The sequence below is a fragment of the Salmo salar genome, chromosome 10 (genome assembly GCF_965601325.2).
Source record: "Salmo salar chromosome 10, fSalSal1, whole genome shotgun sequence".
Lineage (NCBI taxonomy): Eukaryota > Metazoa > Chordata > Actinopteri > Salmoniformes > Salmonidae > Salmo > Salmo salar.
The window spans coordinates 46,490,499-46,518,230 of record NC_138300.1 but is presented as its reverse complement, the minus strand read 5'-3'; the positions used below and the strand labels follow the sequence as shown (position 1 = coordinate 46,518,230).

General features: G+C 43.2%; 1 protein-coding gene across 1 annotated transcript in view; it reads left to right on the top strand.

The window, feature by feature from the left end:
- The window catches only part of LOC106594523 (inactive tyrosine-protein kinase transmembrane receptor ROR1), a 253,137-nt gene that overhangs the window by 191,313 nt on the left and 34,092 nt on the right, over positions 1 to 27,732 (top strand). Inside the window, exons 3-4 of the mRNA XM_082957030.1 lie at positions 890 to 1,177; positions 1,757 to 1,793. Of these exons, the coding sequence (XP_082813156.1) occupies positions 890 to 1,177; positions 1,757 to 1,793 (325 nt within the window). The remainder of the gene's footprint in view (positions 1 to 889; positions 1,178 to 1,756; positions 1,794 to 27,732) is intronic.

The window sequence follows — 27,732 nt, the reverse complement described above, 5'->3', positions numbered from 1 at the left end:
ATCTTCATCTATTATTTTTATGGGACTTATACACTGAATGTACAAAACATTAAGAACACCTTCCTACCATTGAGTCGTCATCCCCCCTTCCCTCCCCCTTTGCCTTCAGAACAGCCTCAATTCCTCCAATGCTTCCCACAGTTGTCCAGTGGGCTGGATGTCATTTGGGTGGTAGGCCATTCTTGATACACAAGGGAAACGGTTATTAAACTGAGCATTAAAAACACAGCTACCATACCCTGTTCAAAGGCACTTAAGTCTTGTGTCTTGTTCATTCACCCTCTGAATGGCACACATACACAAAATCCATGTCTCAATTGTCTCAAGGCTTCTTTAACCTGTCTCCTCCCCTTCATCTACACTGATTGAAGTGGATTTAACAAGTGACATCATTAAGGGATCATAACTTTCACCTGAATTCACCTGGTCAAGTCTATGTCATGGAAAGAGCAGGTGTTCTTAATGTTTTGTACACTCAGTGTCTATACTTTCATATATTTTTATAGACCACATTATGTTATTTATATAGTCTTGATCTAGAGTTGGATGTCCACTCACATAAATAATTCCAATGTAGTTACTGTGATTAATATATTTGAAATGTTTCTCTCTATTATCCCCTGTCTCTTTGTCTATCGTTGTTCTAATCATTGCCAAGAGAAGACTGGCCCTGTCCTCCGTTTAATAGACCTACTTTCGTATTGGTTCATGTAAAAAACAAAATAATTTTCACTCTCTTTCTCCCCCTCTCACTCTTTCTCTTTCTCCCCCTCTCACTCCCTCTCTTTCTCTTTCTTCCCCCTCTCACTCCCTCTCTTTCCCTCCTGTTAAATGCTCCCATTAAAATGTCTGTATCTTATTGTCTTTCTCCCACCCCCTCACATCCCAGCTCTCTTCTTGCGTCTGGAGGCTCCTATGAACAACATCACCACGTCTCTGGGCCAGACAGCAGAGCTGCTGTGTCGTGTGTCCGGTAACCCCACTCCCACGGTGCGCTGGCTGAAGAACGACGCCCCCGTGGTCCAGGAGCCTCGCCGGATCTCCTACCGACAAACGCCCTACGGTTCCCGCCTCCGCATCCGTAACCTGGACACTACAGACACAGGCTACTTCCAGTGTGTGGCCACTAACAGCTACGGCACCGTCTCCACCACAGGAGTACTCTTCGTCAAGTTTGGTAAGACTAGTAGAACGAGGCTTTGAGATTGTTATGAAGTGTTTAGAAGTCTCCAATGAAGCAGCTATTAATGCCATCAATCAAACCAAGCAATTTCATGCATTTAGAGTGATTATCTAAAGCTGTCTGTCTGGTCTATCTAATCAACGCATGTTCAAAGTAGTTGGGAGAGAGGTCAGAGTTGACTCTCTGCTTTGATAGCATGAGCTTAGTGTAGATCTGCATGTGGTTGGGGCCAGAGCTAGGCCGCATGGCTCTAGCAGCTATGGAGAAGACGTCTGGTAACGTGGTTGGGGCCAGAGCTAGGCCGCATGGCTCTAGCAGCTATGGAGAAGACGTCTGGTAATATGTGGTTGGGGCCAGAGCTAGGCCGAATGGCTCTAGCAGCTATGGAGAAGACGTCTGGTAATATGTGGTTGGGGCCAGAGCTAGGCCGAATGGCTCTAGCAGCTATGGAGAAGACGTCTGGTAACGTGGTTGGGGCCAGAGCTAGGCTGCATGGCTCTAGCAGCTATGGAGAAGACGTCTGGTAACAATTGTTACCCCTGTTGTTTAAATCATCCCTGTCTTCTCTTCCAGATCCACTCCCTACACCAATGCCAGGAAGGCCCTATCCGTAAGTTAAAACAATTCTGTCCATCCATTTTTTTTTACAAACCACAACCCAACACTGGCTCCTGTTACAAACAGATAGAGAGGGGAAGAAAGATACAAACCTCTGAAGACATGAATGAGATGATAGCTAATCCTTAAGGTGAAAGAACGGGTGGAAAGGTTGTGAAATAAAGTGATGAGTTAATAGTCGTGAAAGGAGAAGTGTTTCCATGATGGCTGGCCAAGGCTTTCACGTCAGTCACATACTTTATGGACTTCTTATGGACTTCAGAGCTTGACAGAGGAAAGCTTGTGGATTTTTCTCTGAATCATTGACAGATCAGGTTCCCTTAGTGTGAACTCTTCTCAAACCTCTAAAGATGATGCTGCTTCAAGTAGATGTGTGATCTGGGTGTGACTCTTGTGTCAGATAGATTGAGTGTAAATAGAGAGAGATGGAGTAGAGACAGCTCAGGGTACAGTAGAGTGAGAACAGGCATCTTATCACCAGATCTCATCTCTACTGTACTGTACTCTACTGTACTCTACTGTATTCTACTATACTGTACTATACTGGACTCTCCCTCCTTCTCCTCCTCTCCTCCGCCTCTTTCTCATCCTCTTCTCTACTCCTCCTCCTGCTCCTCTTCTCTCTGCTCCTCCTTTCTCTCTCATCCTCTTCTCTCTACTCCTCCTCCTGCTCCTCCTCCTCCTCCTCCTGCTCATCCTCTCTCCCTCCTCATCCTCCCCTTCCATGGTGTACTTTCCTCCTGGTTCACTAGTCTGTGTTAGGACCCTCTGAACTATCTTTGTGTCCTCATTTCAACACGTTCTCCTGTGGACTGTCCTGTGATGTGGATATGGAGAGAGAGTGTATTTACTCAATGGTTTATTAACTGGCAAACATACATGTATACAGAGGTTCAATGTAGTTTGTTTTGTCAAGTAAATCGAATTGTCGATGTTTGCTTTAGAGCTCTCTGAAGTTGTATAGGAGAAATGTGCATGTTGTTTTCTATAGAGCTTCAATCTCTTTGGTTCCAAGGAAGGGGATTTTTCCTCAATGACAGCATCAAGGCAGCAAGCCATATTCCACACACATACACAAACGTACAATGTCAAGGCAGCGAGCCATATTCCATGGAAAAGGCAGGGTATATTGGAACATCAAACAGGTTGGCATGATGGGGAAATTCATAAAGCCACAGCCAAACACACACACACACACACACACACACACACACACACACACACACACACACACACACACACACACACACACACACACACACACACACACACACACACACACACACACACACACAGAGAGAGAGACACACGCATACACACTTACAGTACATGGTCTCACACAACTAAACTCAGCAAAAAAAGAAACGTCCCTTTTTCAGGACCCTGTCTTTCAAAGATAATTCATAAAAATCCAAATAACTTCACAGATCTTCATTGAAAAGGGTTTAAACACTGTTTCCCATGCTTGTTCAATGAACCATAAACAATTAATGAACATGCACCTGTGGAACGGTCATTAAGACACTAACAGCTTACAGACGGTAGGCAATTAAGGTCACAGTTATGAAAACTTAGGACACTAAAGAGGCCTTTCTACTGACTCTAAAAAACACCAAAAGAAAGATGCCCATGGTCCTTGCTCATCTGCGTGAACGTGCCTTAGGCATGCTGCAAGGAGGCAGGAGGACTGCTGATGTGGCCAGGGCAATAAATTGCAATATCTGTACTGTGAGACACCTAAGACAGCGCTACAGGGAGACAGGATGGACAGCTGATCATCCTCGCAGTGGCAGACCACGTGTAACAACACCTGCACAGGATCAGTACATCTGAACATCACACCTGTGGGACAGGTACAGGATTACAACAACAACTACCCGAGTTACACAAGGAATGCACAATCCCTCCATCAGTGCTCAGACTGTCCGCAATAGGCTGAGAGAGGCTGGACTGAGGGCTTGTAGGCCTGTTGTAAGGCAGGTCCTCACCAGACATCACCGGCAACAATGTCGCCTATGGGCACAAACCCACCATCGCTGAACCAGACAGGACTGGCAAAAAGTGCTCTCACTGACGAGTCGCGGTTTTGTCTCACCAGGGGTGATGGTCGGATTTGCGTTTATCGTCGAAGGAATGAATGTTACACCGAGGCCTGTACTCTGGAGCGGGATCGATTTGGAGTTGGAGGATCCGTCATGGTCTGGGGCGGTGTGTCACAGCATCATCGGTGTCGTGTCTTTGGGCATCATTAACTTGAAGACATGTTTATCAAATAACTCTCTGTAATTATTATTACGCGATTAACTGATTAATCGTGTAACTGTAATTAACTAGGAGGTCGGGGCACCAAGGAAAATATTCAGATTACACAGTTATAATTTTCCTAATATAACTGTCAGATATTATAACATTATATATTATATTATATTATAATATCTGACCGATTATCTTCTGATTAATGACGTATTATTACCTCGCGTCCAGTCTCATTCCAAACGTAGTAAATTGTTGTTATCTCCACGAACCCAGTCTTCACTAAGTCATCCATACATCAATTGTCTTAAAATCATTTATTTACTAAACTAAGTAATTCACAGAAAGCATACAAAACAGTAGGTATCGTTACAAAGCAATGGTAGAGTAATGTGCCCTAGTGGGCTAAACCGGCATGGCGGCTTGTTAAACAAAGGGTGATAAAGGGCAGCTGAGGAGGCACAACAGAGTTGATAAATATTAATAATTGATTTGCTAATCCTTTGCACATGAACGCTCACTCATTCGGAAACAATTGCAATCAATATATATATTTACGCTCAGTGTGTCGTCGTGATCTTTGTTGGAGAGTTTCGTCCTCTCTCGCTCTATCTCTCGGTTAGAATGGATCTTTCAAAGCGACATTCATTAATGTCGTTATAGAATGGGTGTTTCGTCGGTCTTCGCGTTCAATGACACCGAATTTCTAGCTGCAGACTAGTAATTCATATCAAAGACTTGTTATTATTCTGTCGGTATCGATAGTCTAAAAGTTTAACCACGTGGTATGGTTAAAGTTCAGTAGAGGAATGCATGGTCAAACCTTGGCTCTCTCTTCTCGAGGTAAGCTGATCATAAGAAAGAAACCCTGGGTGGGGCTTATATACTGAATGTAGAAAAGGCTGTCACATGACGCCTTGTCCTGTCTGTGTCCCTGGGGGCGTGCCGACGACTTAGTTAAGCTTTGAACAGACATACAATTCTCTCACATTAACAAAAGTACATAGCATCTCAACATATTCCAAATAGCTTTATCCTTATTCATACATTTTATACAACCATTAGATGTAAGTCTCATCGCTGAGGCTAGTATATAAACCTTAGTATGGTAATATGGCCATATTGTCTCTAATGACTTTCACAAAATTGTACCAAACGGACCAGTTCATAGCTGGATTCTTGACCGATCTTTTATACCTTCTCCAGAACCTAAATGTCGTTCGGTTCTCCAATCCTGTGAGGTGGAAGAATCCTTTGTTCTCTATACGAAAACCACTCTGTCTCAAAACTGTGGCCTGTGAGGCAGGACATTCCCTTTGGAATTTACGACCGCCTTCACACAGCCTTGTGTCAGAAGTATAGATGTCGGGGGATGGTGCATAGAAAACCCAGAGGGCAAGGTCATGACATCGGACTGAGCTTGTTTTCATTGCAGGCAATCTCAACGCTGTGAATTACAGGGAAGACATCCTCCTCCCTCATGTGGTACCCTTCCTGCAGGCTCATCCTGACATGACCCTCCAGAATTGACAATGCTACCAGCCAAACTGCTCGTTCTGTGCGTGACTTCCTGCAAGACAGGAATGTCAGTGTTCTGCCATGGCCAGCAAAGAGCCGGGATCTCAATCCCATTGAGCACGTCTGGGACCTGTTGGATCGGAGGGTGAGGTCTAGGGCCATTCCCCCCAGAAATGTCCGGGAACTTGCAGGTGCCTTGGTGGAAAAGTGGGGTAACATCTCACAGGAAGAACTGACAAATCTGGTCCATGAGGAGATGCATTGCAGTACTTAATCTTACATCTAGACGTTCTGCTAGCGGAACACCTGCTCCAATATCCAATGATAGGCGTGGCGCGAATGACAAATTCCTCAAAAATACAAAAACTTCAATTTTTCAAACATATTACTATTTTACAGCATTTTAAAGACAAGACTCTCCTTTATCTAACCACACTGTCCGATTTCAAAAAGGCTTTACAGCGAAAGAAAAACATTAGATTATGTCAGCAGAGTACCCAGCCAGAAATAATCAGACACCCATTTTTCAAGCTAGCATATAATGTCACAAAAAACAAAACCACAGCAAAATGCAGCACTAACCTTTGATGATCTTCATCAGATGACACGCCTAGGACATTATGTTATACAATACATGCATGTTTTGTTCAATCAAGTTCATATTTATATCAAAAACCAGCTTTTTACATTAGCATGTGTCGTTCAGAACTAGCATTTCCACCAAACACTTCCGGTGAATTTACAAAATTACTCACGATAAACGTTCACAAAAAACATAACAATTATTTTAAGAATTATAGATACAGAACTCCTTTGTGCAATCGAGGTGTCCGATTTTAAAATAGCTTTTCGGTGAAAGCACATTTTGCAATATTCTGAGTAGATAGCCCAGCCATCACGGCTAGCTATTTAGACACCCACCAAGTTTAGCCCTGACCAAACTCCGATTTACTATTAGAAAAGTTTGATTACCTTTGGTGTTCTTCGTCAGAATGCACTCCCAGGACTGCTACTTCAATAACAAATGTTGGTTTGGTTCAAAATAATCCATAGTTATATCCAAATAGCGGCGTATGGTTCGTGCATTCAAGACACTATCCGAAGTGTAAATAAGGGTCAGGCGCACGACGCATTTTGTGACAAAAAAAATCTAAATATTCCATTACCGTACTTCGAAGCATGTCAACCGCTGTTTAAAATACATTTTTATGCCATTTGTCTCGTAAAAAAGCGATAATATTCCGACCGGGAAAGCGTGTTTACGTACAAAGAGAGAGAAAATAAAAGCATGGGATCCCCTCGTGCACGAGCCTGAGTCTCATAGTACTGTGACCGGCCTCTATCCAAACGCACTAATGTTTTTCAGCCAGGGGCTGCCTCGATATCATTCAGCTTTTTGCCGCCTTCTGAGAGCCCATGGGAGCCGTAGGAAGTGTCACGTAACAGCAGAGATCCCCTGTATTGGATAGAGATAATCAAGAAGGCCAAGAAATGGTCAGACAGGGTACTTCCTGTACAGAATCTTCTCAGGTTTTGGCCTGCCAAATGAGTTCTGTTATACTCACAGACACCATTCAAACAGTTTTAGAAACTTTGGAGTGTTTTCTATCCAAAGCTAATAATTATATGCATATTCTAGTTTCTGGGCAGGAGTAATAATCAGATTAAATCGGGTACGTTTTTTATCCGGCCGTGAAAATACTGCCCCCTAGCCATAACAGGTTAATGCAGCTGGTGGCCACACCAGATACTGACTGTTACTTTTGATTTTGACCCCCCCCCCCCCCCTCCTTTGTTCAGGGACACATTATTCAATTTCTGTTGGTCACATGTCTGTGGAACTTCTTCAGTTTATGTCTCAGTTGTTGAATCTTGTTATGTTCATACAAATATTTACACATGTTAAGTTTGCTGAAAGTAAACACAGTTGACAGTGAGAGGACATTTCTTTTTTTGCTGAGTTTATTTCTGCCATACAATTTGTTTTTATTTACGTGTTGCTGAAATATCCTGCTAAACTTTCTTCCCATATTGTGCTGTCTTTCTCTAGACGACCTCTCAGGCGTGATGTGAAGTGTATTTTCTCCCTCACAGCCCCTCTCTGAGACTCAGCCAACTCTCCTCTCTGGCCACGCACCAGAGCATGTTAATGTTGATTGAAGTCCACAGCACCAGGACCTGCCTCTGTGCATAGGCTACAATCAGCTGGCCTGCCCAGGCAGAGGTGCAGGACAAAGCTGGACTCATATGGTTTAAACACAGTCATTATGGCCTTTCATTAAATCACACAGCACAGGGCCTCTTTTGACCTGGACCAGGGGCCGGGGATGAGCCCTGTTGGTCGTCATTAGTGTCATTGTCAGCTGATTAGCTGTCAGATGGGCGGCAGGGCAGATCTACATTAGGGAGATGGGGTCAGCTAATGGTGGCATGTGGCATGTGAAGGCCTCTGAGGTTGTTTTGGTATTTTCTATTGAAGTGTCAAAATGTCAGTCATGGTTGTGGAGGTGGACTGGGTAGAGAAGCACCTGGTTTAGCTGGAGTAAGACTGACTGAGGCTCCTAGTTGTTGCGTTTGTGGTCAGGGAAAAGATGTACAGTTTTCCCATAGGGTTTGCAGTTTGGTTTTCTCCCTGTAGGTTTTTAGTGGTCACTGATGGGGGTTCTTGGTCTTTGCCCAGTGGTTCTTCTGTATGCATACGCTGGTCTGGTGGGGTTTATATGGTGGACACTAATGTATGTAATATTTATGCCCTGGCCTGAATATGTCAAGTAGGCCAGCCACAGTCAGACCCAGAGCCCACAGCACTTCAGCCCACAGCCCAGAGGCCAGCCGTCCCTGTGTACATTACGCTGTGGCTTTGATCAGACCAGACCTGACATCAGCTCAGCCACAGCTGGACATATCATGGAGAGAAGGAGGGTGTGTGATAGAGGAAGTGAGGGGTGAGAGTGAGCTAAAGAATCAGAGATACAAACAGACGGAGAGAAAGTAAGGAAAGAGAGAGGGGATAAGGAATAGAGGAGAGACAGACAGGGGCTGGAACATTTTAGTCCTGCTGTCAATGTTATGGTAATTAGATGGGCGAACATCCAAACATGGAACCCTGAGGGTCAACACATACACACACCCTGGGGTCAACACATACACACACCCTGGGGTCAACATATACACACACCCTGGGGTCAACACTGTGCTGCTGGATGGCTTAGGACAGGGCTTCTCAAACTTTTGGGGGCTGGGGACCCCTTCATAATCAGAACAGAACTTGAGTGCTAAAAAAAACATACAAGGAGTTTTACTATGATTTCGGCAGTCCAGACAAACTAAGTCTTGGGCCCTGGGATGAAAAACATTTAGCAACATTTTCGGAGCGAAGACGTTGCAGTTTTCAAGCTAATTTCCTGCAATTCTACATATTTTGCCATGAGGCAGAGAGAAAACATTTCACTTCTAAATCTTAAATTACAGAGCATTTATGTTTTTAAAAAAAATACATTTTAAGGGGAATACAAGAAGTATTGAGTTAAAAAAATCTATAATTGGTGGAGTACTGTGGATACCAATATCCCCGTTAGCCTCTCAGGCCCATGTTGCCCTGGCTTAAGAACATTAATTGTAAATTAAAGGAGCTATATGTAGTATTTTTGCATTGTAATTTCAGAAAATGTCCATAATATACCTTACAGCAGCGGTCCCCAACCTTTTTTGGGCCACGGACCGGTTTAATGTCAGACAATATTTTCACGGACCGGCCTTTAAGGTGTGACGGATAAATACACAAAATAAAATGATACGACCGGCATAAAAACGGTGGTATTTTTTTAAATATAATAATAAACGTGAATCCACTGTGTACTCGTATGCAACTTTATTAGCAGCGTCCTCGTAACATCGCACCAACAACATAACATGAGTAACATCCTCTCTGGCCCCTAACACTCTCTGGTCGCTATGGTAACGTTTAAACATGCCTTAAAAATAAGATACAACACAAAAACAAATATAAAGTGCATGAAAAATACAACTCACCATAACGCTAAATCAGTGGGAGCCCTGAGCTTGTTTCTCTGCAACGAGACAGTCCCATCTAGGGGTAATGGGAGACAATGACACCCGAAGTGTGTTGCTTATGTCCAATCTATTCCGTAATTTTGTTTTGGTTGCTGTCACTGCAGAAAATCCTGCTTCACACAAATAGGATGTCGGAAATGGCAACAGGGTTTTTAATGCTGTTGTGGCGATCTCAGCGTATTCTGCCGTGACTTTAATCCAGAACACCGGCAGAGTTGTTGTCTCGAACATACTTTTAAGGCCGCCGTCATTTGCGATCTCCAGCAGTTGATCTTCTTCTTGCATAGACATGCTGGATTCACCTGGTTTGTTGACAATTGGGTCGCGGATCCATTCCTTGGCAGTTCGTGGGTCTTTTGTGGTTGGGAAGTAGTGCTCAAACTCTTTTAAAAGCAAAGACAGGTGATCGTGCACCAGCTGGGACAATGAAGGCTCGGGCTCAGTCTCTTCCAAAATCCCCGCAAATGTTTGAAACATGTCAAATATGCCTCTGTTCACGCGCCGTCCCCACAAATCCAGTTTGGCTTTAAATGCAGCTACTTTATCTGCCAACTTGAAGACAGTTGTCATTTTCCCCTGAAGTGACCGATTGAGTTCATTGAGCAGGTTTAATATGTCGCACAAGTAAGCAAGTTTTGCGACCCATTCCTCGTCACTGAAATGTGCTGCCAGCGGTGACTTTTTTTCTGAGAGAAATCTCTGCAGCGGCTCTCGTAATTCAAACACTCTGGCCAGCGATCTCCCTCGGGATAACCATGTTATTTCTGTGTATAAGAGAAGCTGTCTGTGCTCCGCGTTCATTTTTCAAAATAAAACATCGTTCAGACTCAGATAATAAATAAAACGGAAATAATGTAAGTTATTTCTTCTTTCTCTGCGGCCCGGTACCAAATGACCGGGGGGTTGGGGACCGCTGCCTTACAGTAACAGTGGAATGATAGGGTTTCATAATACCCCCCCCCCCCCCAAAAAAAATAAAAAAAATATTGGGCCCACACAAAATTGCATTCTAATGGTGCAGCCTTCTTATTGGTCGCCAAAAGATGGACCGTCTCTTGTTGTCACATTGACTGGGGACAGCAAATCTCTTCTTGTCACATTGACTGGGGACAGCAAATCTCTTGTTGTCGAATTGACTGGGGCCAGAAAATCTCTTGTTGTCAAATCGACTGGGGCCAGCAAATCTCTTGTTGTCAAATTGAATGGGGCAAATCTCATTAGAATTTTGTGTGTGCCCAATAAAAATGTAAAAAATATTGTGAAACACTATCATTCCACTATTACTGTAGATATATTACAGACAATGTCTGAAATTACAATGCAAAAATAAAGTTAAAGTTCCTTTAATATTATTACATTGCATTGTATTGTGTTGTACCCTCTAAACATTGTATTGTGTTGTACCCTCTAAACATTGTATTTTGTTGTACCCTCTAAACATTGTATTGTGTTGTACCCTCTAAACATTGTATTGTGTTGTACCCTCTAAACATTGTATTGTGTTGTACCCTCTAAACTTATTCTACGGATCCCTTGGACAAAATTTGTTTAAACGACACCAATCCCGTTAGCGGGATTGATTTTGACAATAGCCAGTGAAAATCAGCGCGCCAAATTCAAAACCACAAATCTAATCATTTCAATTTCTCAAACATACGACTATTTTACACCATTTTAAAGATACACTTCTATTGAATCGATCCACGTTGTCCGATTTCAAAAAGGCTTTACAGCGAAAGCAAAACATTAGATTATGTTAGGACAGTACATATACAAAAATAACCACACAGCCATTTTCCAAGCAAGGAGATGTGTCACAAAAACCAGAAAACCAGCTAAGATTATGCACTAACCTTTGACGATCTTCATCAGATTACACTCCTAGGACATCATGTTACACAATACATGCATTTTTTTGTTCGATCAAGTTGATATTTATATCCAAAGACCCAATTTTACATTGGCGCATGATGTTCAGAAAATATTTTGCCTCCAATACTGCTGGTGAACCAGCACAACAATTTACAAAAATACTCATCATAAACGTTGATAAAATATTAAACTGTTATTCAAAGAATTATAGATGAACATCTCCTTTATACAACCGCTGTGACAGATTTCAAAAAAGCTTCACGGGGAAAGCACACTTTGCAATAATCTGAGTACTGCGCTCAGAAAAATACACTAGGCAATACAGATACCCTCCATTTTGGAGTCATCTAAAATCATAAATAGCATTAGAAATATTCACTTACCTTTGATCTTCATCAGAAGGCACTTCCAGGTATCCCAGGTCCACAATAAATGTTGTTTTGTTCGATAAAGTCCATCATTTATTTCCAAATACCTCCTTGTTGTTTGCGCGTTCAGTAAGCTACTCCAAATGTAGGAAGCGTGCAAGAAATTTCACGACGAAAAGTCAATAAAAGTTCTATTTACGTTCGTTGAAACATGTCAAACGTTGTAAAGCATCAATCTTTAGGGCCTTTTTTAACGTAAAACTTCAATAATATTCCAACCGGACGATTCCAATGTCTTGAAAAATGTTATGGAACACAGCTACCTCCTCATGTGAATGCGTGCCAATGAACTCATGTCCTTCTCTGTTCACTGCAAAAGGCTGAAAGAAGGTTCTAAAGACTGTTGACATCTAGTGGAAGCCTGTGTGTTAGATAGGCAATGACTTTGAAAGATTCCAAGCATCAGATTTCCACTTCCTGGTTGGATTTTTCTCAGGTTTTTGCCTGCCATATGAGTTCTGTTATACTCACAGACACCATTCAAACAGTTTTAGAAACATCAGCGTGGTTTCTATCCAAATCTACTAATAATATGCATATCCTAGCTTCTGAGTTTGAGTAGGAGGCAGTTTAATATGGGCACGTATTTCATCCAAAAGTGTAAATACTGCCCCCTACACGTAAGAAGTTAATCTGTTGTTAGTAATATTCATAAAACATGTTTTATGTACATTATGTTTTGATTTTTTTTTCATTTATTTTGTATATATTTTGAGATCTGGCCGCGGACCCCCCAGTACCTCGGACCCCGCTTTGAGAACCCCTGGTCAATTAGCCACGCCTGTACAGGTCCATGTATCAGGGGGACGGTTAAAACATGCAGAACTCCTTCCTCCTTCCTGTCCATGTCCCGTTTGCCCCTCATCTGCTCTGTGAGCCCTGCCTGCCTGCCTGTCTGCCTGCCTGTCTACCTGTACCATGTAACATGGCGTTAGAGCTGTTCATTCACAGCTTTTAATAACTGCTTAATGTTTTCTCTGCTTATTCTTTTACGTGAGTTCCTTTACAGGGACCACCTGGAATCTGCGGTAACACAATCCTTGGGAGGAGGTATAGGAAGGGGGGGACAATGACGCCCGTTGTGGCAGCGACTGGTTGTCAGTCATGTTGGCGGCCACGGGCGCCTGGCCTAACACCTCTCTCCTCCTTTGCCCTCCCTCCCTCGTTCCCTCCCTCCCTAGCTCCCTCTCTCTTCAGAGATGTTTTCACAGGCCAGAACAAACACACGAGGGGGAAAAATGGCTCTGCGTCCAAAATTAGCTCCTTCTGGAGCAGCGAGCAGGCTCCTTACACCAACCACCCTCCTTCTTCAGGAAAAGAGAGCAGGAGAGAGGGGGGGGGAGAAAAAAACAGAAGAAAAAAAACTGTTAGTGGGGGATGGAAGATGGTGAGTGTCATTAACACTTGGTTGTGTATGCTCTTTGATCATGGCCTTGGGTCGCAGTATTCACCTCAGATTAGGACTGAGAGAACCAAGATTTAACTCTAAACAGACAGAGATCGTACACTTCAAATCAAATGTTATTTGTCACATACACATGTTTAGCAGATGTTATTGCGGGTGTAGCGAAATGCTTGTAAAATACTTAATATAAGGTTGTCTGGTCTCCACAAGTAAGGCTGAAAGAGTGGAGACTAGAACCCAAAGAACATCGGGTAGAGAGAGGGAGGGGTGGGAGACATGGAGAGAGAACAAGAGAAAGAGTATGTTCATTCTTTCATTCTGTCTTCCTGATGTTTAGGACATGCTGTAAATACAACCACAAAGGCCTCAGAGAACAAGCCTCATTCATGAAATTGACCAAATGAATAATGTGTGAAACTGTAGCCATAGTTTTTACCTTATCAACAGAGCATCAGTTAAATGTAAAGCGACCAGATTTCTGGTCTGAGATTTTCCTATTAAGATACCGGGTGATGTATACAGCCGTGAATTGGTTGGTGTGTATGAATATATGAAACGTGGTGAGCAGCCTTTCTACAAGCATCTATCTCCTGTACAGACCAAAAGCCCGGCGTCTAAGCCTGTGTTTACAGTACAGTGTTGTCTGCTGTTAAAAAAAAGAGAAATACCACTGTCAGACCTGTTTAACGTTCCCAAAGCTTTTTCTCTCTCAACTAGAGCAGGACTTTTCTCTCAGCGCTGAAAAAAGCAATTACAAAAATATGAGTGCTTATTTTCCCACTCTTCCCTTCCATCCCTTCACCAACCCCACCCGCCTCGTATGGCAGGATAAGAGAGAGAGGGGTTTTAACGAAGACCAGATCCTCTTCTCTCCTATCTCTCTCTCCTCTCTCTGCCTATATCTTTCTCTCCCTCTCTCACTCCCATGTCTCTCTTTTCATCTCCTTGCTGATATCTGTCTGTCTTATTCTGCTTCCCCCACCTCTAATTTGTCGATCCTACTCCTCTCTCTCTTTCTCTCGCTCTCTCGCTTTCTCTTTCTCTCAATTCAATCATATTCAAAGGGATTTATTGGCATGGGAAACATATGTTTACATTGCCAAAGCAAGTGAAATAGATAATACACAAAAGTGAAATAAACAACAAAAACATTACACTCACAAGTTCCAAAGGAATAGAGACATTTCAAATGTCATATTATGGCTATATACAGTGTTGTAATGATGTGCAAATAATTAAAGTACAAAAGGGAAAATAAGTCAACATAAATATGGGATGTATTTACAATGGTGTTTGTTCTTCACTGGTTGCCCTTTTATTGTGGCAACAGGTCACAAATCTGGGTGCTGTGATGGCACACTGTGGTATTTCACCCAATAGATATGGGAGTTTATCAAAATGTAGTTTGTTTTCTAATTCTTTGTGGGTCTTTGTAATCTGAGGGAAATGTGTCTCTAATATGGTCATACATTTGGCAGGAGGTTAGGAAGTACAGCTCAGTTTCCACCTCATTTTGTGGGCAGTGTGCACATAGCCAGTCGATCCTGACTTCTCCACATCCCCACAGCATGATGCTGCCACCACCATGCTTCACCGTAAGGCCAGGTGCCTGGTTTCCTACAGACGTAACGCTTGGCATTCAGGCCAAAGAGTTCAATCTTGGTTTCATCAGACCAGAGAATCTTGTTTCTCATGGTATGAGAGTTCTTTACGTGTCTTTTGGCAAACTCCAAGTGGGCTGTCATGTGCCTTTTACTGAGGAGTGGCTTCCGTCTGGCCACTCTACTATAAAGGCCTGATTGATGGAGTGCTGCAGAGCTGGTTGCTCTTCTGGAAGATTCTCCCATCTCCACAGAGGAACTCTGGAGCTCTGTCAGAGTGACCATCGGATTCTTGGTCACCTCCCTGACCATGTCCCTTCTCCCCTGATTGCTCAGTTTGGCCAGGCGGCCAGCTCTAGGAAGAGTCTTAGTGGTTCCAAACTTCTTGTGTTCTTATGGACGTTCAATGCTGTAGACATTCTTTTGGTACCCTTCCCCAGATCTGTGCCTCGACACAATCCTGTCTCAGAGCTCTACGGACAATTCCTTCGACCTTATGGCTTGTTTTTTGCTCTGACATGCTCTGTCAACTGTGGGACCTTATGTAGACAGGTGTGTGCCTTTCCAAATCATGTCCAATGAATTGAATTTACCACAGGTGGACTCCAATCAAGTTGTAGAAACATCTCAAGGATGATCAATGGAAACAGGATGCACCTGAGCTCAATTTTGAGTCTCATAGCAAAGGGTCTGAATACTTATGTAAATGTATTTATTTTATTAGCAAACTTAGCAAAAATTGTTTTTGCTTCATCATTATTGGGTATCGTGTGTAGATTGAGGGAAACATTTTTTTTAATCCATTTTAGAATGAGGCTATAATGTAACAAAATGTGGCGAAAGTGAAGGGGTCTGAATACTTTCCGAATGCACTGTTATTAGAGAATCCAGTGGGTTCTGGTAGTCTTTAATAGTTGATTCTAAGATTTGTATTTGATCATGTATATGTTTTTGCTGTTTGTTCTTTGTTACAGAGCCACAAGAATTGGAGCAGTGATGTATCTATACAGCTCCGTTTTGGATAGTTAACTCTTCATGTTGTTTTTGTTTAGTGTGTTCCAATTTTCCCAGAAGTGGTTAGATTCTATAGATTCTTCGATTACATTGAGCTGATTTGACGTGCTGTTTTAGTGATTCACCATAGTGAAGGCGTAGGCTCAGGTTTTCTGGGTCTCTATGTTTTTGGTTGGACAGGTTTCTCAATTTCTTTCTTAGGTTTTTGCATTCTTCATCAAACCATTTTTCATTGTTGTTCATTTTCTTAAGTTGTCTGCTTGAACATTTTAGATTTAATAGGGAATCTGAGAGGTCAAATATACGGTTTCGATTTTCTACTGCAAAGTAGACACCTTCACTATTACAGTGGAACATTTTGTCCAGGAAGTTATCTAGAGGTGCACGAGTTGTAACCTGTTTTTTTGTTGGTTGTTTTGTCATAGTTGTGTCTAGGGGGGCATATTTGGGAGGGAATGCTGTCACCTCCAGGTAGGTGTTTGTCCCCCTGTGTGCTAAGAGTCTCAGGATCATGTCCTGTTCTGGCATTTAGGTCGCCACAGACTAGTACATGTCCCTGGGCCTGGAAATTGTTGATCTCTCCCTCTAGGTGTCACGGCTGTTTAAATGATCGGACCAAAATGCAGCGTCTGTTTCGTTCCACATATTTATTAGACTGTGAAACTTAATGCAATACCAAAATAAACTGAAGGACAAAACAACAAACCGTGACGCAGGAGGAACAAACACTACTCACAAAATATAATCACCCACAAAAACAGGTGGGACAAACATCAACTTAAATATGACCTCCAATTAGAGACAACGACAACCGGCTGCCTCTAATTGGAGGTCATGCCAAACAAAAACCAACATAGTAATACAAAACTAGAAACTGAACATAGACATGCAAAAACAGACAAACACCCCTGTCACGCCCTGACCTACTCTACCATAGAAAGTAACAACTTACTATGGTCAGGACGTGACAGTACCCCCCCCCCAAAGGTGCGGACTCTGACCACACCTATAAAAAAACAACAGAACCCCCCCAAACAACAACCCCCCCCCCCAAAAAAAATAACATAAAGGGAGGTTAGGTTGGGTGACTAATGTCTATGGCTGATCCCCCCGCTTCTGTGTGTCCGGAGGAACCAGACCATGGATCATCACCGGAGGCTTCGGACCGCCAACTGCCGCTGAAGACTCTGGGCTAAAGGCTACCGCTGAAGACTCTGGGCTGCAGACCGCCGCTGAAGACTCTGGGCTGCAGACCGCCGCTGAAGGCCCCGGGCTGAGGAGCGTCGCTGGAGGCCCCGGGCTGAGGAGCGTCGCTGGAGGCCCCGGGCTGAGGAGCGTCGCTGGAGGCCCCGGGCTGAGGAGCGTCGCTGGAGGCCCCGGGCTGATTAGCGTCGCTGGAGGCTCCGGGCTGAGGAGCGTCGCTGGAGGCTCCGGACTGGGGAGCGTCGCTGGAAGCTCCGGACTGGGGAGCGTCACTGGAGGCTCCGGACTAGGGAGCGTCGCTGGAGGCCTGATGTGTGGGACTGGCATAGGAGGTGCCAGACTAGTAACACGCACCTCAGGGCAAGTGCGGGGAGCAGGAACAGGACACCCCGGACTGGGCAGGCGCAGTGGAGGCCTGATGCGTGGAGCTGGCATAGGAGGCACCAGACTAGTAACACGCAACCCAGGGCGAGAGCGAGGAGGAGGCACAGGACGTACTGGGCTCCGCAGGCGCACCGGAGGTCTGGAGCTTAGAGCTGGCACACCCCGTCCTGGCTGGATGGGTTATTTGAGCCAAGCAAGGGCGGAGCGCCGGCACAGGACGAACTGGGCTGTGCTGTTGAATGGGGGGTACCGTGCATAGACCAGATACGCTGAGCCGGCGCACTTCTTCCTGGCTGACGGCCAACTCTAGCACGGCAACGGTGAGGAGCTTGTACCGAGCGCACCGGGCTGTGAGTGCGCACTGGCGACACAGTGCGCATCACCGCATAACACGGTGCTTGCTCGGTTACTCGCTCCCCACGGTAAGCACGGGGAGTTGGCTCAGGTCTTAAAACCGCCTTAGCCAATCTGCTCGTGTGCCCCCCCCAAAAAAAATGTTTTGGTGCTGCCTCTCGTCCTTGCCTCTTGGTGGATATAGCGCATCATAGTATCGCCGCTCCGCTCTTGCTGCCTCAATCTCCTCCTTCGGACGGCAATACTCCCCAGCCTGCCTCCAGGGTCCTTTCCCGTCCAATATCTCCTCCCAAGTCCATTTTTCCCGCTGCTCCATTCCACGCTGCTTGGTCCTTTGGCGGTGGGTGATTCTGTCACGGCTGTTTAAATGATCGGACCAAAATGCAGCGTTTGTTTCGTTCCACATATTTATTAGACTGTGAAACTTAATGCAATACCAAAATAAACTGAAGGACAAAACAACAAACTGTGACGCAGGAGGAACATAAGGGGGCCTATATAGGGTCTCTCTCTCGTAAACTGTCGCACACAGACACAAAGACACACACATAGTTTATGTCTCTGTTTACATTGAACTTATTATAACATTACACATTAAACATTTTTTCAATTGCTTTGGTGCTATTTTCTAAGTATGTGGTGACTTTTCAAAACTCCTAGTATAAAACTACAAACTGGTAACAACGCAGCAAGACTCATATTCAAAACTTTAATTGTGCATTGATTTTTTGTTTTAAGACATCTTTCACCACACAATTATTGATCCACACTATACGTGTACTGTGAAATACCATGAGAACATTGATTTAATAACAAAAACACAACATAATGATATCTTTAGTTATTTTAACCAGTTAATCCAAGGCAAAACATTCTAAAATACATGTTTCAAAATTGCCTTTTGAATGTACTATGCTACAGTACTGTAAATTAGAATACATTGTTTTCACATTAGGCAATACACTTGTACTACCCATTAAAATGTACTGAATCACTTTTCCATCATTTCTATCCTATATGTTATTAAAGGTGAGATTATCAAAGATACCTTTCACAATCATTGATGCAAAAAATGTATTGATTGTTCAGATGTACTTTAATAAAATGAAATAAATGAAGAAAAAAAAACTATGTTTAGCAGGGTCTATCAAACCTGTCTTGAGCATTTGGCCGTAGGTTATCATCGACAACGGAGTAAATGTCCTCATTGTTCATGCATCTAGGGAAAAACCTTTTGGTATGTTGAATCCAAGCCTGACAGATGGAAATCAAGACATGCCCCATCCATTGTAACGTAGATGCAGGGAGTCAGGAAACAAGGGCAGTGCGAGTTTAATGATAATGAACATGGAACAAACACAAAAACAAGAGAAGTGTTTAACAAGGAAACATAAACAATACTACCTGATGACTGACAGAACAGAGTGTTAGATAAATGGTAAGTATCAAGGTAGTAATGAAGTCCAGGTGTGACTGATAATGGGGAGCAGGTGTGCGTAATAATGGGTTGCCAGGACCGGTGGTTAGTAAACCAGCGCCGTCGAGCGCAGGAGCAGGGGAGCGGGAGTAGATGTGACATCAATGGTCTAAAGGAGGATGGTAGTCTCATCGGGATGGCAATCAATCATCTTCCACCTCTATTGTAATAGTGTCATGTATTTTACAGTATTGTATTTTAATATTCATATGTGTCAACATTGTGAAATGTAATTGGTTGCATTCTACGGTTATATCATACTGCGCTATGATTGGTTAAGACCACCCAGGTTGTGAGGTCATTGGAGTTGATCATGGCTGGAGACACATGGACATGTCAGTTATAACTAGCTAATAAACAGCTATGTTTTATAAAGATCCTGTCCTACTGCATTTTATTATTTTGTACAAAGCGTGCAGAACAAGACATGGTGTCAGAATAAAATGACTAAAATATGGATTTGGCTGTAGTTCCTTCACCTCGGATGGACTGGGAGTCTACAAACCTACCCACTGCATGGTGTAAGTTCGAACACCACGTGGAACTAATGTTCACGGGTCCTCTGAAGGAAAGAGGTGTCACGTTCATTAGATGAAGGATCGGACCAAGGCGAAACGTGAGTAGCGTTCCACAGCATGCTACCGCTGGATACTCCGGACCGCGGACCGTCGCTGGATACTCCGGACCGCGGACCGTCGCTGGATACGGATTTCATAAGTGTCAAAGGCTTTTATTGACAATTACATGAAGTGGATGCAAAGAGTCAGTATTTTTCAGTGTTGACCCTTCTTTTTCAAGACCTCTGAAATCCGCCCTGGCATGCTGTCAATTAACTTCTGGGCCACATCCTGACTGATGGCAGCCCATTCTTGCATAGTCAATGCTTGGAGTTTGTCTGGATTTTACTTTTATTGTTGGTCCACCCGCCTCTTGAGGATTGACCACAAGTTCTCAATGGGGTTAAGGTCGGGGGAGTTCCCAAAATATTTATGTTTTGTTCCCCGAGCCACTTAGTTATCAAATTTGCATTATGGCAAGGTGCTCCATCATGCTGGAAAAGGCATTGTTCGTCACCAAACTGTTCCTGGATGGTTGGGAGAAGTTGCTCTCGGAGGATGTGTTGGTACCATTCTTTATTCATGGCTGTTTTCTTAGGCAAAATTGTGAGTGAGCCCACTCCCTTGGCTGAGAAGCAACCCCACACATGAATGGTGTCAGGATGCTTTACTGTTGGCATGACACAGGACTGATGGTAGCGCTCACCTTGTCTACTCCGGACAAGCTTTTTTCCGGATGCCCCAAACAATTGGAAAGGGGATTCATCAGAGAAAATGACTTTACTCCAGTCCTCAGCAATCCAATCCCTGTACCCTTTGCAGAATATCAGTCTGTCCCTGATGTTTTTCCTGGAGAGAAGTGGCTTCTTTGCTGCCCTTCTTGACACCAGGCCATCCTCCAAAAGTCTTCGCCTCACTGTGTGTGCAGATGCACTCACACCTGCCTGCTGCCATTCCTGAGCAAGCTCTGTACTTCCCGTAGCTGAATGAACTTTAGGAGACGGTCCTGGCGCTTGCTGGACTTTCTTGGGCGCCCTGAAGCCTTCTTCACAACAATTGAACCGCTCTCCTTGAAGTTCTTGATGATCCGTTAAATGGTTGATTTAGATGCAATCTTACTGGTAGCAATATCCTTGCCTGTGAAGCACTTTTTGTGCAAAGCAATGATGACGGCACGTGTTTCCTTGCAGGTAACCATGATTGACAGAGGAAGAACAATGTTTCCAAGCACCACCCTCCTTTTGAGGCTTCCGGTCTGTTATTCGAACTCAATCAGCATGACAGAGTGATCTCCAGCCTTGTCCTCGTCTACGCTCACACCTGTGTTAACGAGAGAATCACTGACATGATGTCTGAAATGCAGTGGAAATGTTTTTGGGGGGATTCAGTTAATTTGCATGGCAAAGAGGGACTTTGCAATTAATTGCAATTCATCTGATCACTCTTCATAACATTCTGGAGTATATGCAAATTGCCATCATACAAACAGAGGCAGCAGACTTTGTGAAAATTAATATTTGTGTCATTCTCAACTTTTTACTGTGGGAAATCAGTACACACAGTGAATGAAGATCATATCAAAGAGTCAAATGCTGATGAACTGTTTATTGATTCAGTAACACAGAAAAGTTAGATATCAGAGACATAGCAAACCTTTGCTGACATTGAGATAGGAACACAAGGCACAGAGCTAAAGTTCATACTAGACACTGGTGCACAAGTAAACGTTATTCCTCTGAATGAGTACCGCAGATTGACATCTGAGTGTGAACTACAGCCCACCACGAACAGACTGACTGGTTATGGTGGTGAACAGCTCCCAGTAAAAGGCACACGCATTTTCAAATGCAAATGCAAGGAAAGTGACATGATGTTGGACATTTACATTGTTGACACTCGAGCACCTGCAGTGCTAGGTCTTAAAGCATGTTTAGACATGGACCTCATCAAACTAGTGTTATCAGTGACAGCACCAGTAGAGACAGAGAATGTCATGATGGAGTTTGCTGATGTTTTTACAGGAATAGGACTATTCCCAGGAGAATGTATCATTCACCTTGACCCAGCCGCAACCCCTGTGGTCTACCCACCGAGAAAGATTCCCCTTGCTCTGTCTGAAGAAATAGTTGAAGAGCATGGAGCAATCCGACATCATCACCAAGGTTACAGAACCGACAGATTGGGTCATCGTGTTAGTGGTGGTGGAGAAACCACGTACAGGCAAGCTCAGAGTATGTCTCGACCCAAGAGACTTGAACAAGGCTATCAAATTCCCCCGTTACCCCTTACCGATGCTAGATGACATCACACACAAGCTAGCGGTAGCATGCTACTTCAGTGTCATGGACGCCAGATCAGGCTACTGGACTATCAAGCTCACAGAAGAGTCATCTAAGCTCACAACTCTCAACACACCGTTTGGACTCTACAGGTATCATCCACAAGTGGATGCGTCGAAGTATGGACTAGGTGCAGTGCTACTGCCAGAAGGAAAGCCCATCGCCTACGCTTCCAAATCTCTCAGACTGTAAAATCAATTACGCTCAAATCAAAAAGGAGCTGTACGCCATTCTGTTTGGATGTAAGCGCTTCCATCAGTACGTGTGTATATATACAACAAGTCATTGTGGAATCTGACCACAAGCCCCTCAAGTCAATCACAAGGAAATCGCTAGCCGCAGCCCTGCAAAGGCTACAGAGACTGATCCTTCAACTAAATAAAATACGACTTCATAATCATTCACCACCCAGGCAAAGACATACCTGCGGCAGACACACTCTCCAGGAAGTGTCGTACCTACAAGGACAGCAGCCTCATTGAAGACATGGACATGCAGGTGTACAGCAACTTACCAGTTAGTAACACAAAACTGAAGGAGATCCAAGCAGAAACAGAAAAGGACACACAACTCACACAGCTGAGGAAAGTCATACAGGATGGATGGCCTGAAGAGAGGAGAAAATGCCCTCAGAGCATCTCAGAGTGTTCTGGAACCATCGTGATGAACTATCACAGATCAACAGAATCATTGTCAAAGGACAGAAAATCACCATTCCTAGGATATTTTGACCATGCTGGACACAGGGGCATGGAAACGTGCAAACAGAGAGCACAGGACATTTTGTTTTGGATGAGAATGTGCAAACAAATAGAGGACGTTGATGGTAAATGCCCCACCTGTCTTGAACGACTCCCCGTCAAACACCAAAGAGCCAATGTTACCTCCTCGTATCCCAGACCGACCCTGGCAGGTCGTGGCAACCGATCTGTTCACCTGAAACAACGAGGACTACGTCATAAAAGTGGACTACTACAGCAGAATCTTTGCATTCGACAAGCTTCACAGCACCACATCTGCAGCTGTGATCCACAAGCTGAAAGCAGCCTTTGCCAGGCATGGCATTGTAGAGACTTTAATATTTGACAATGGCCCCTGTTGCAAATCAAAGGAGTTTGAATCCTTCGCAAAAGCATGGGAGTTCACACACATCACCATGAGCCCACATTACCCCCAATCTATGCAGATTGCTAAATCACTCATGGACAAATCCAAATCAGACAAGAGAGACCCCTACCTCAGTCTCCTTGAGTACCGAAACACACCAGTTGACAACTTCAAATCACCAGCCCAGCTGTTAATGAGCCGCAGACTTCGCTCAATCCTTCCCAGCACCAACCAGCAGGTGCAACCTGAGGTCGTCAGCCACAAGGAAATACATGCAAAACGTGCACAGAGACAACAACACCAAAAACAATACTACGACAGGTCAGCTAGACCACTGCCACCACTTAATGACAGAGAGTCAGTTAGAAACCACTGGAAGCCAGCAGTCGTCATCCAGGTCAGCTGAGTATCACGTCCACATCGCAGAAGGAGTGGTGTACCGCTGCAATCATCGTCACCTACTGAACATAACAGAACAACACACTGACGAGATGAACGGTTTCTCTGAATGAGAACGTGATGGACTAAACACAACACAACACACACCATACTTACCTGCAACACCACAAGACTGACACAGAAGCATGCTCAGATTTCACACCACTCAAGGTCAGTAAGAGAGGTAACACCTACAGCTGTCCTAGATCTGTGAAATGTCAAAGGTTGTAGGCGGATCGCTGCCCTAAAAGTGTTCCAGACTGTAAACTTGTTATTGAAAAGTTAACTTGAAATGCTTTGGTATTGCATTTGTTTAACATGTTGAGCTGTGTCAATGCTACAGTGAAAAGTTGAGTTGCTAAGAAATCTGGGTTCAAAAAGAAACAGTATGTTGAAACATTGTTTCAGAGTCTGTTATGTTGTTACAGTTGGTGCAGTATACATGGTTACTTACCTGGAGTTCAAGCTACAAAGCAGCTTTTCAAAAGAAACGCTTGAAAATATGTAGAACATTTATTTTTATTTTCAAACAAGGGGATGTAATATTCATGTGTGTCAACGTACTGGATTGTAATTGGTTTCATTCTACGGTCATATCATATTGCACTATCATTGGTTAAGACCACCCAGGTTGTGAGGTCATTGCAGTTGATCATGGCTGGAGATACATGAACATGTCAGTTATAACTAGCTAATAAACAGTTATGTTTTATAAAGATTCTGTCCTACTGCATTTTATTATTTTGTACAAAGCGTGCAAAACAAGACACATATGTATAGTAGTGGCTCAGTTCATAAGAGCATGGCACTAGCAACACAGAGTTGTGATTTCGATTCCCACTGGGACCACATACCAAAATGTGTGGACTCACTGTTGTCACTTTGGATAATGTGTCTGTTAAGTATACTGAACAAAAATATAAATGCAACATGTAAATTGTTGGTCCCATGTTTCATGAGCTGAAATAAAAGATCCCCGAAATGTTCCATACCACAAAAAGCTTATTTCGCTCAAATTTTGTGCACACATTTTTTACATCCCTGTTGGTGAGCATTCTCCTTTGCCAAGATAATCCATCCTGACAGGTGTGATTAAACAACATGATCATTACACAGGTAAACCTTGTGCTGGCCACTCTAAAATTAGCAGTTTTGTCACACACTGTCACAGATGTCTCAAGTTTTGAGAGAGCGTGCAATTGACATGCTGACTGCAGGTATGCCCACCTGAGCTGTTGCCAGAGAATTTAATGTTAATTTCTCTACCATAAGCCACCTCCAACGTCGTTTTAGAGAATTTGGTAGTACGTCCAACTGGCCTCACAACCGCAGACCATGTCTAACCACGCCAGCCCAGGACCTCCACATCTGGCTTTTTCACCGGCATCTTACATTTACTGTGAAGTAAAATCACAATATCCATAATCATAATAGTACATTACAGTATATATAATATATGTTTCTACTCTACACAGCTATGGTACATTATGTAGTTCTCAAACTCTGTAGTAGACAAACCAGTTTAAAATCTATAGGTTTACCAAAGTGATGATCAATTAAGAGCAGTCGATTTAAGAAATCATACAATTTATTTTAACAAATGAGAAGATAATCATATCAAAAGTAATGTGAGCATTGCATTGTGAAAGAAAATTACTTTATATGAACTTGTATTGCAATATGATGTTTTGCTGTTGAGTAGGATTCCACCTACGTAACAGCCAGTGGAATCCTGTGGCGCGATATTCAAATACCTTAGAAATGCTATTAATTCAATTTCTCAAACATATGACTATTTTACACCATTTTAAAGACAAGACTCTCGTTAATCTAACCACACTGTCCGATTTCAAAAAGGCTTTACAACGAAAGCAAAACATTAGATTATGTCAGCAGAGAACCCAGCTGCCATTTTTCTCGTAAAAAAGCGATAATATTCCGACCGGGAAATCGTTTTTTATTACAAAGAGAGTGAAAGTAAAAGCATGCTATCCCCTCATGCACGAGCCTCAGTCTAATGGCCCTCTGATAGAGCACTTTCCAAACGCGCTAATGTGTTTCAGCCTGGGGATGGAATTACATCGTTCAGCTTTTTCTCGCCTTCTGAGAGCCCATGGGAGCCGTAGGAAGTGTCACGTCATGCCAGAGATCCCCTGTATTTGTTAGAGATATCAAGGAGGGCAAGAAATGGTCAGACAGGCCACTTCCTGTAAGGAATCTTCTCAGGTTTTGGCCTGCCAAATGAGTTCTGTTATACTCACAGACACCATTCAAACAGTTTTAGAAACTTTAGGGTGTTTTCTATCCAAAGCCAATAATTATATGCATATTCTAGTTACTGGGCAGGAGTAGTAACCAGATTAAATCGGGTATGTTTTTTTATCCGGCCGTGCAAATACTGCCCCCTAGCCCCAACAGGTTAGGTTTTGTGAAAAAGTGACTGTAATTAAAGATGTAGGATCTTAATTAGATCACTCTTTTGTTTCTGATAATGTTCCTGCACAGCAGGAAAAGCAAATGTGTAGTGTATTCGAGATGATTTAAAAAGGCTTCTAAAGTTTGTAATTACCACTTTAAAATGTAAGACTTGATTTGCCCTAAAGAAACATTTATCAAACCCTAAAACAAATGTCCATTAATTGTAATCCACATAATAATCCACATTTCCTGTTGCTGCAGGATTATTTTACTGCTATAGCAAACTGGCTCAAATTAACATCCTACATCTGTAGTCATGTGGTCAATTGTGTTGTACTTAGTCAATGCTTAGAGTTTTGAAACAACTGCCTTTTTGATGATCTGTTTTGAGTTTTGTATTAAGAGTTGAAACGGTAATGCTATAGGTACGTATACACCTTGATTATAAAGCTCTTTTTGAAAGTCTAAATTGCACCTTTATTTAGATGTACGTGATATACAGTTAAAGTCGGAAGTTAACATATACCTTAGCCAAATACATTTAAACTCAGTTTTTCACAATTCCTGACATTTAATCCTAGTAAAAATTCACTGTCTTTGGTCATTTATTTTAATAATGTGAAATGTCAGAGTAATAGTAGAGAGAATTATTTATTTCAGCTTTTATTCCTTTCATCACATTCCCAGTGGGTCAGACGTTTCAATACAGTCAATTAGTATTTGGTAGCATTGCCTTTAAATTGTTTATCTTGGGTCAAACATTTCGGGTAGCCTTCCACAAGCTTCCCACAATAAATTGGGTGAATTTTGGCCCATTCCTCCTGACAGAGCTGGTGTAACTGAGTCAGGTTTGTAGGCCTCCTTCCTCGCACACGCCTTTTCAGTTCTGGCCACACATTTTCTATAGGATTGAGGTCAGGGCTTTGTGATGGCCACTCCAATACCTTGACTTTGTTGTTCTTAAGCCATTTTGCCACAACTTTGGAAGTATGCTTGGGGTCATTGTCCATTTGGAAGACCCATTTGCGACCAAGCTTTAACTTCCTGACTGATGTCTTGAGATGTTGCTTCAATATATCCACCAACTTTTCCTACCTCATGATGCCATCTATTTTGTGAAGTGCACCAGTCCCTCCTGCAGCAAAGCACCCCCACAACATGATGCTGCCACCCCGTGCTTCACGGTTGGGATTGTGTTCTTCAGCTTGCAAGCCTCCCCCTTTTTCCTCCAAACATAACTAAGGTCATTATGGCCAAACAGTTCTATTTTTGTTTCATCAGACCAGAGGACATTTCTCCAAAAACTATGATCTTTGTCCCCATGTGCAGTTACAAACCGTAGTCTGGCTTTTTTATGGCAGTTTTGGAGCAGTGGCTTCTTCCTTGCTGAGCGTCCTTTCAGGTTATGTCGATGTAGGAGTCGTTTTACTGTGGATATAGATACTTTTGTACCTGTTTCCTCCAGCATCTTCACAAGGTCCTTTGCTGT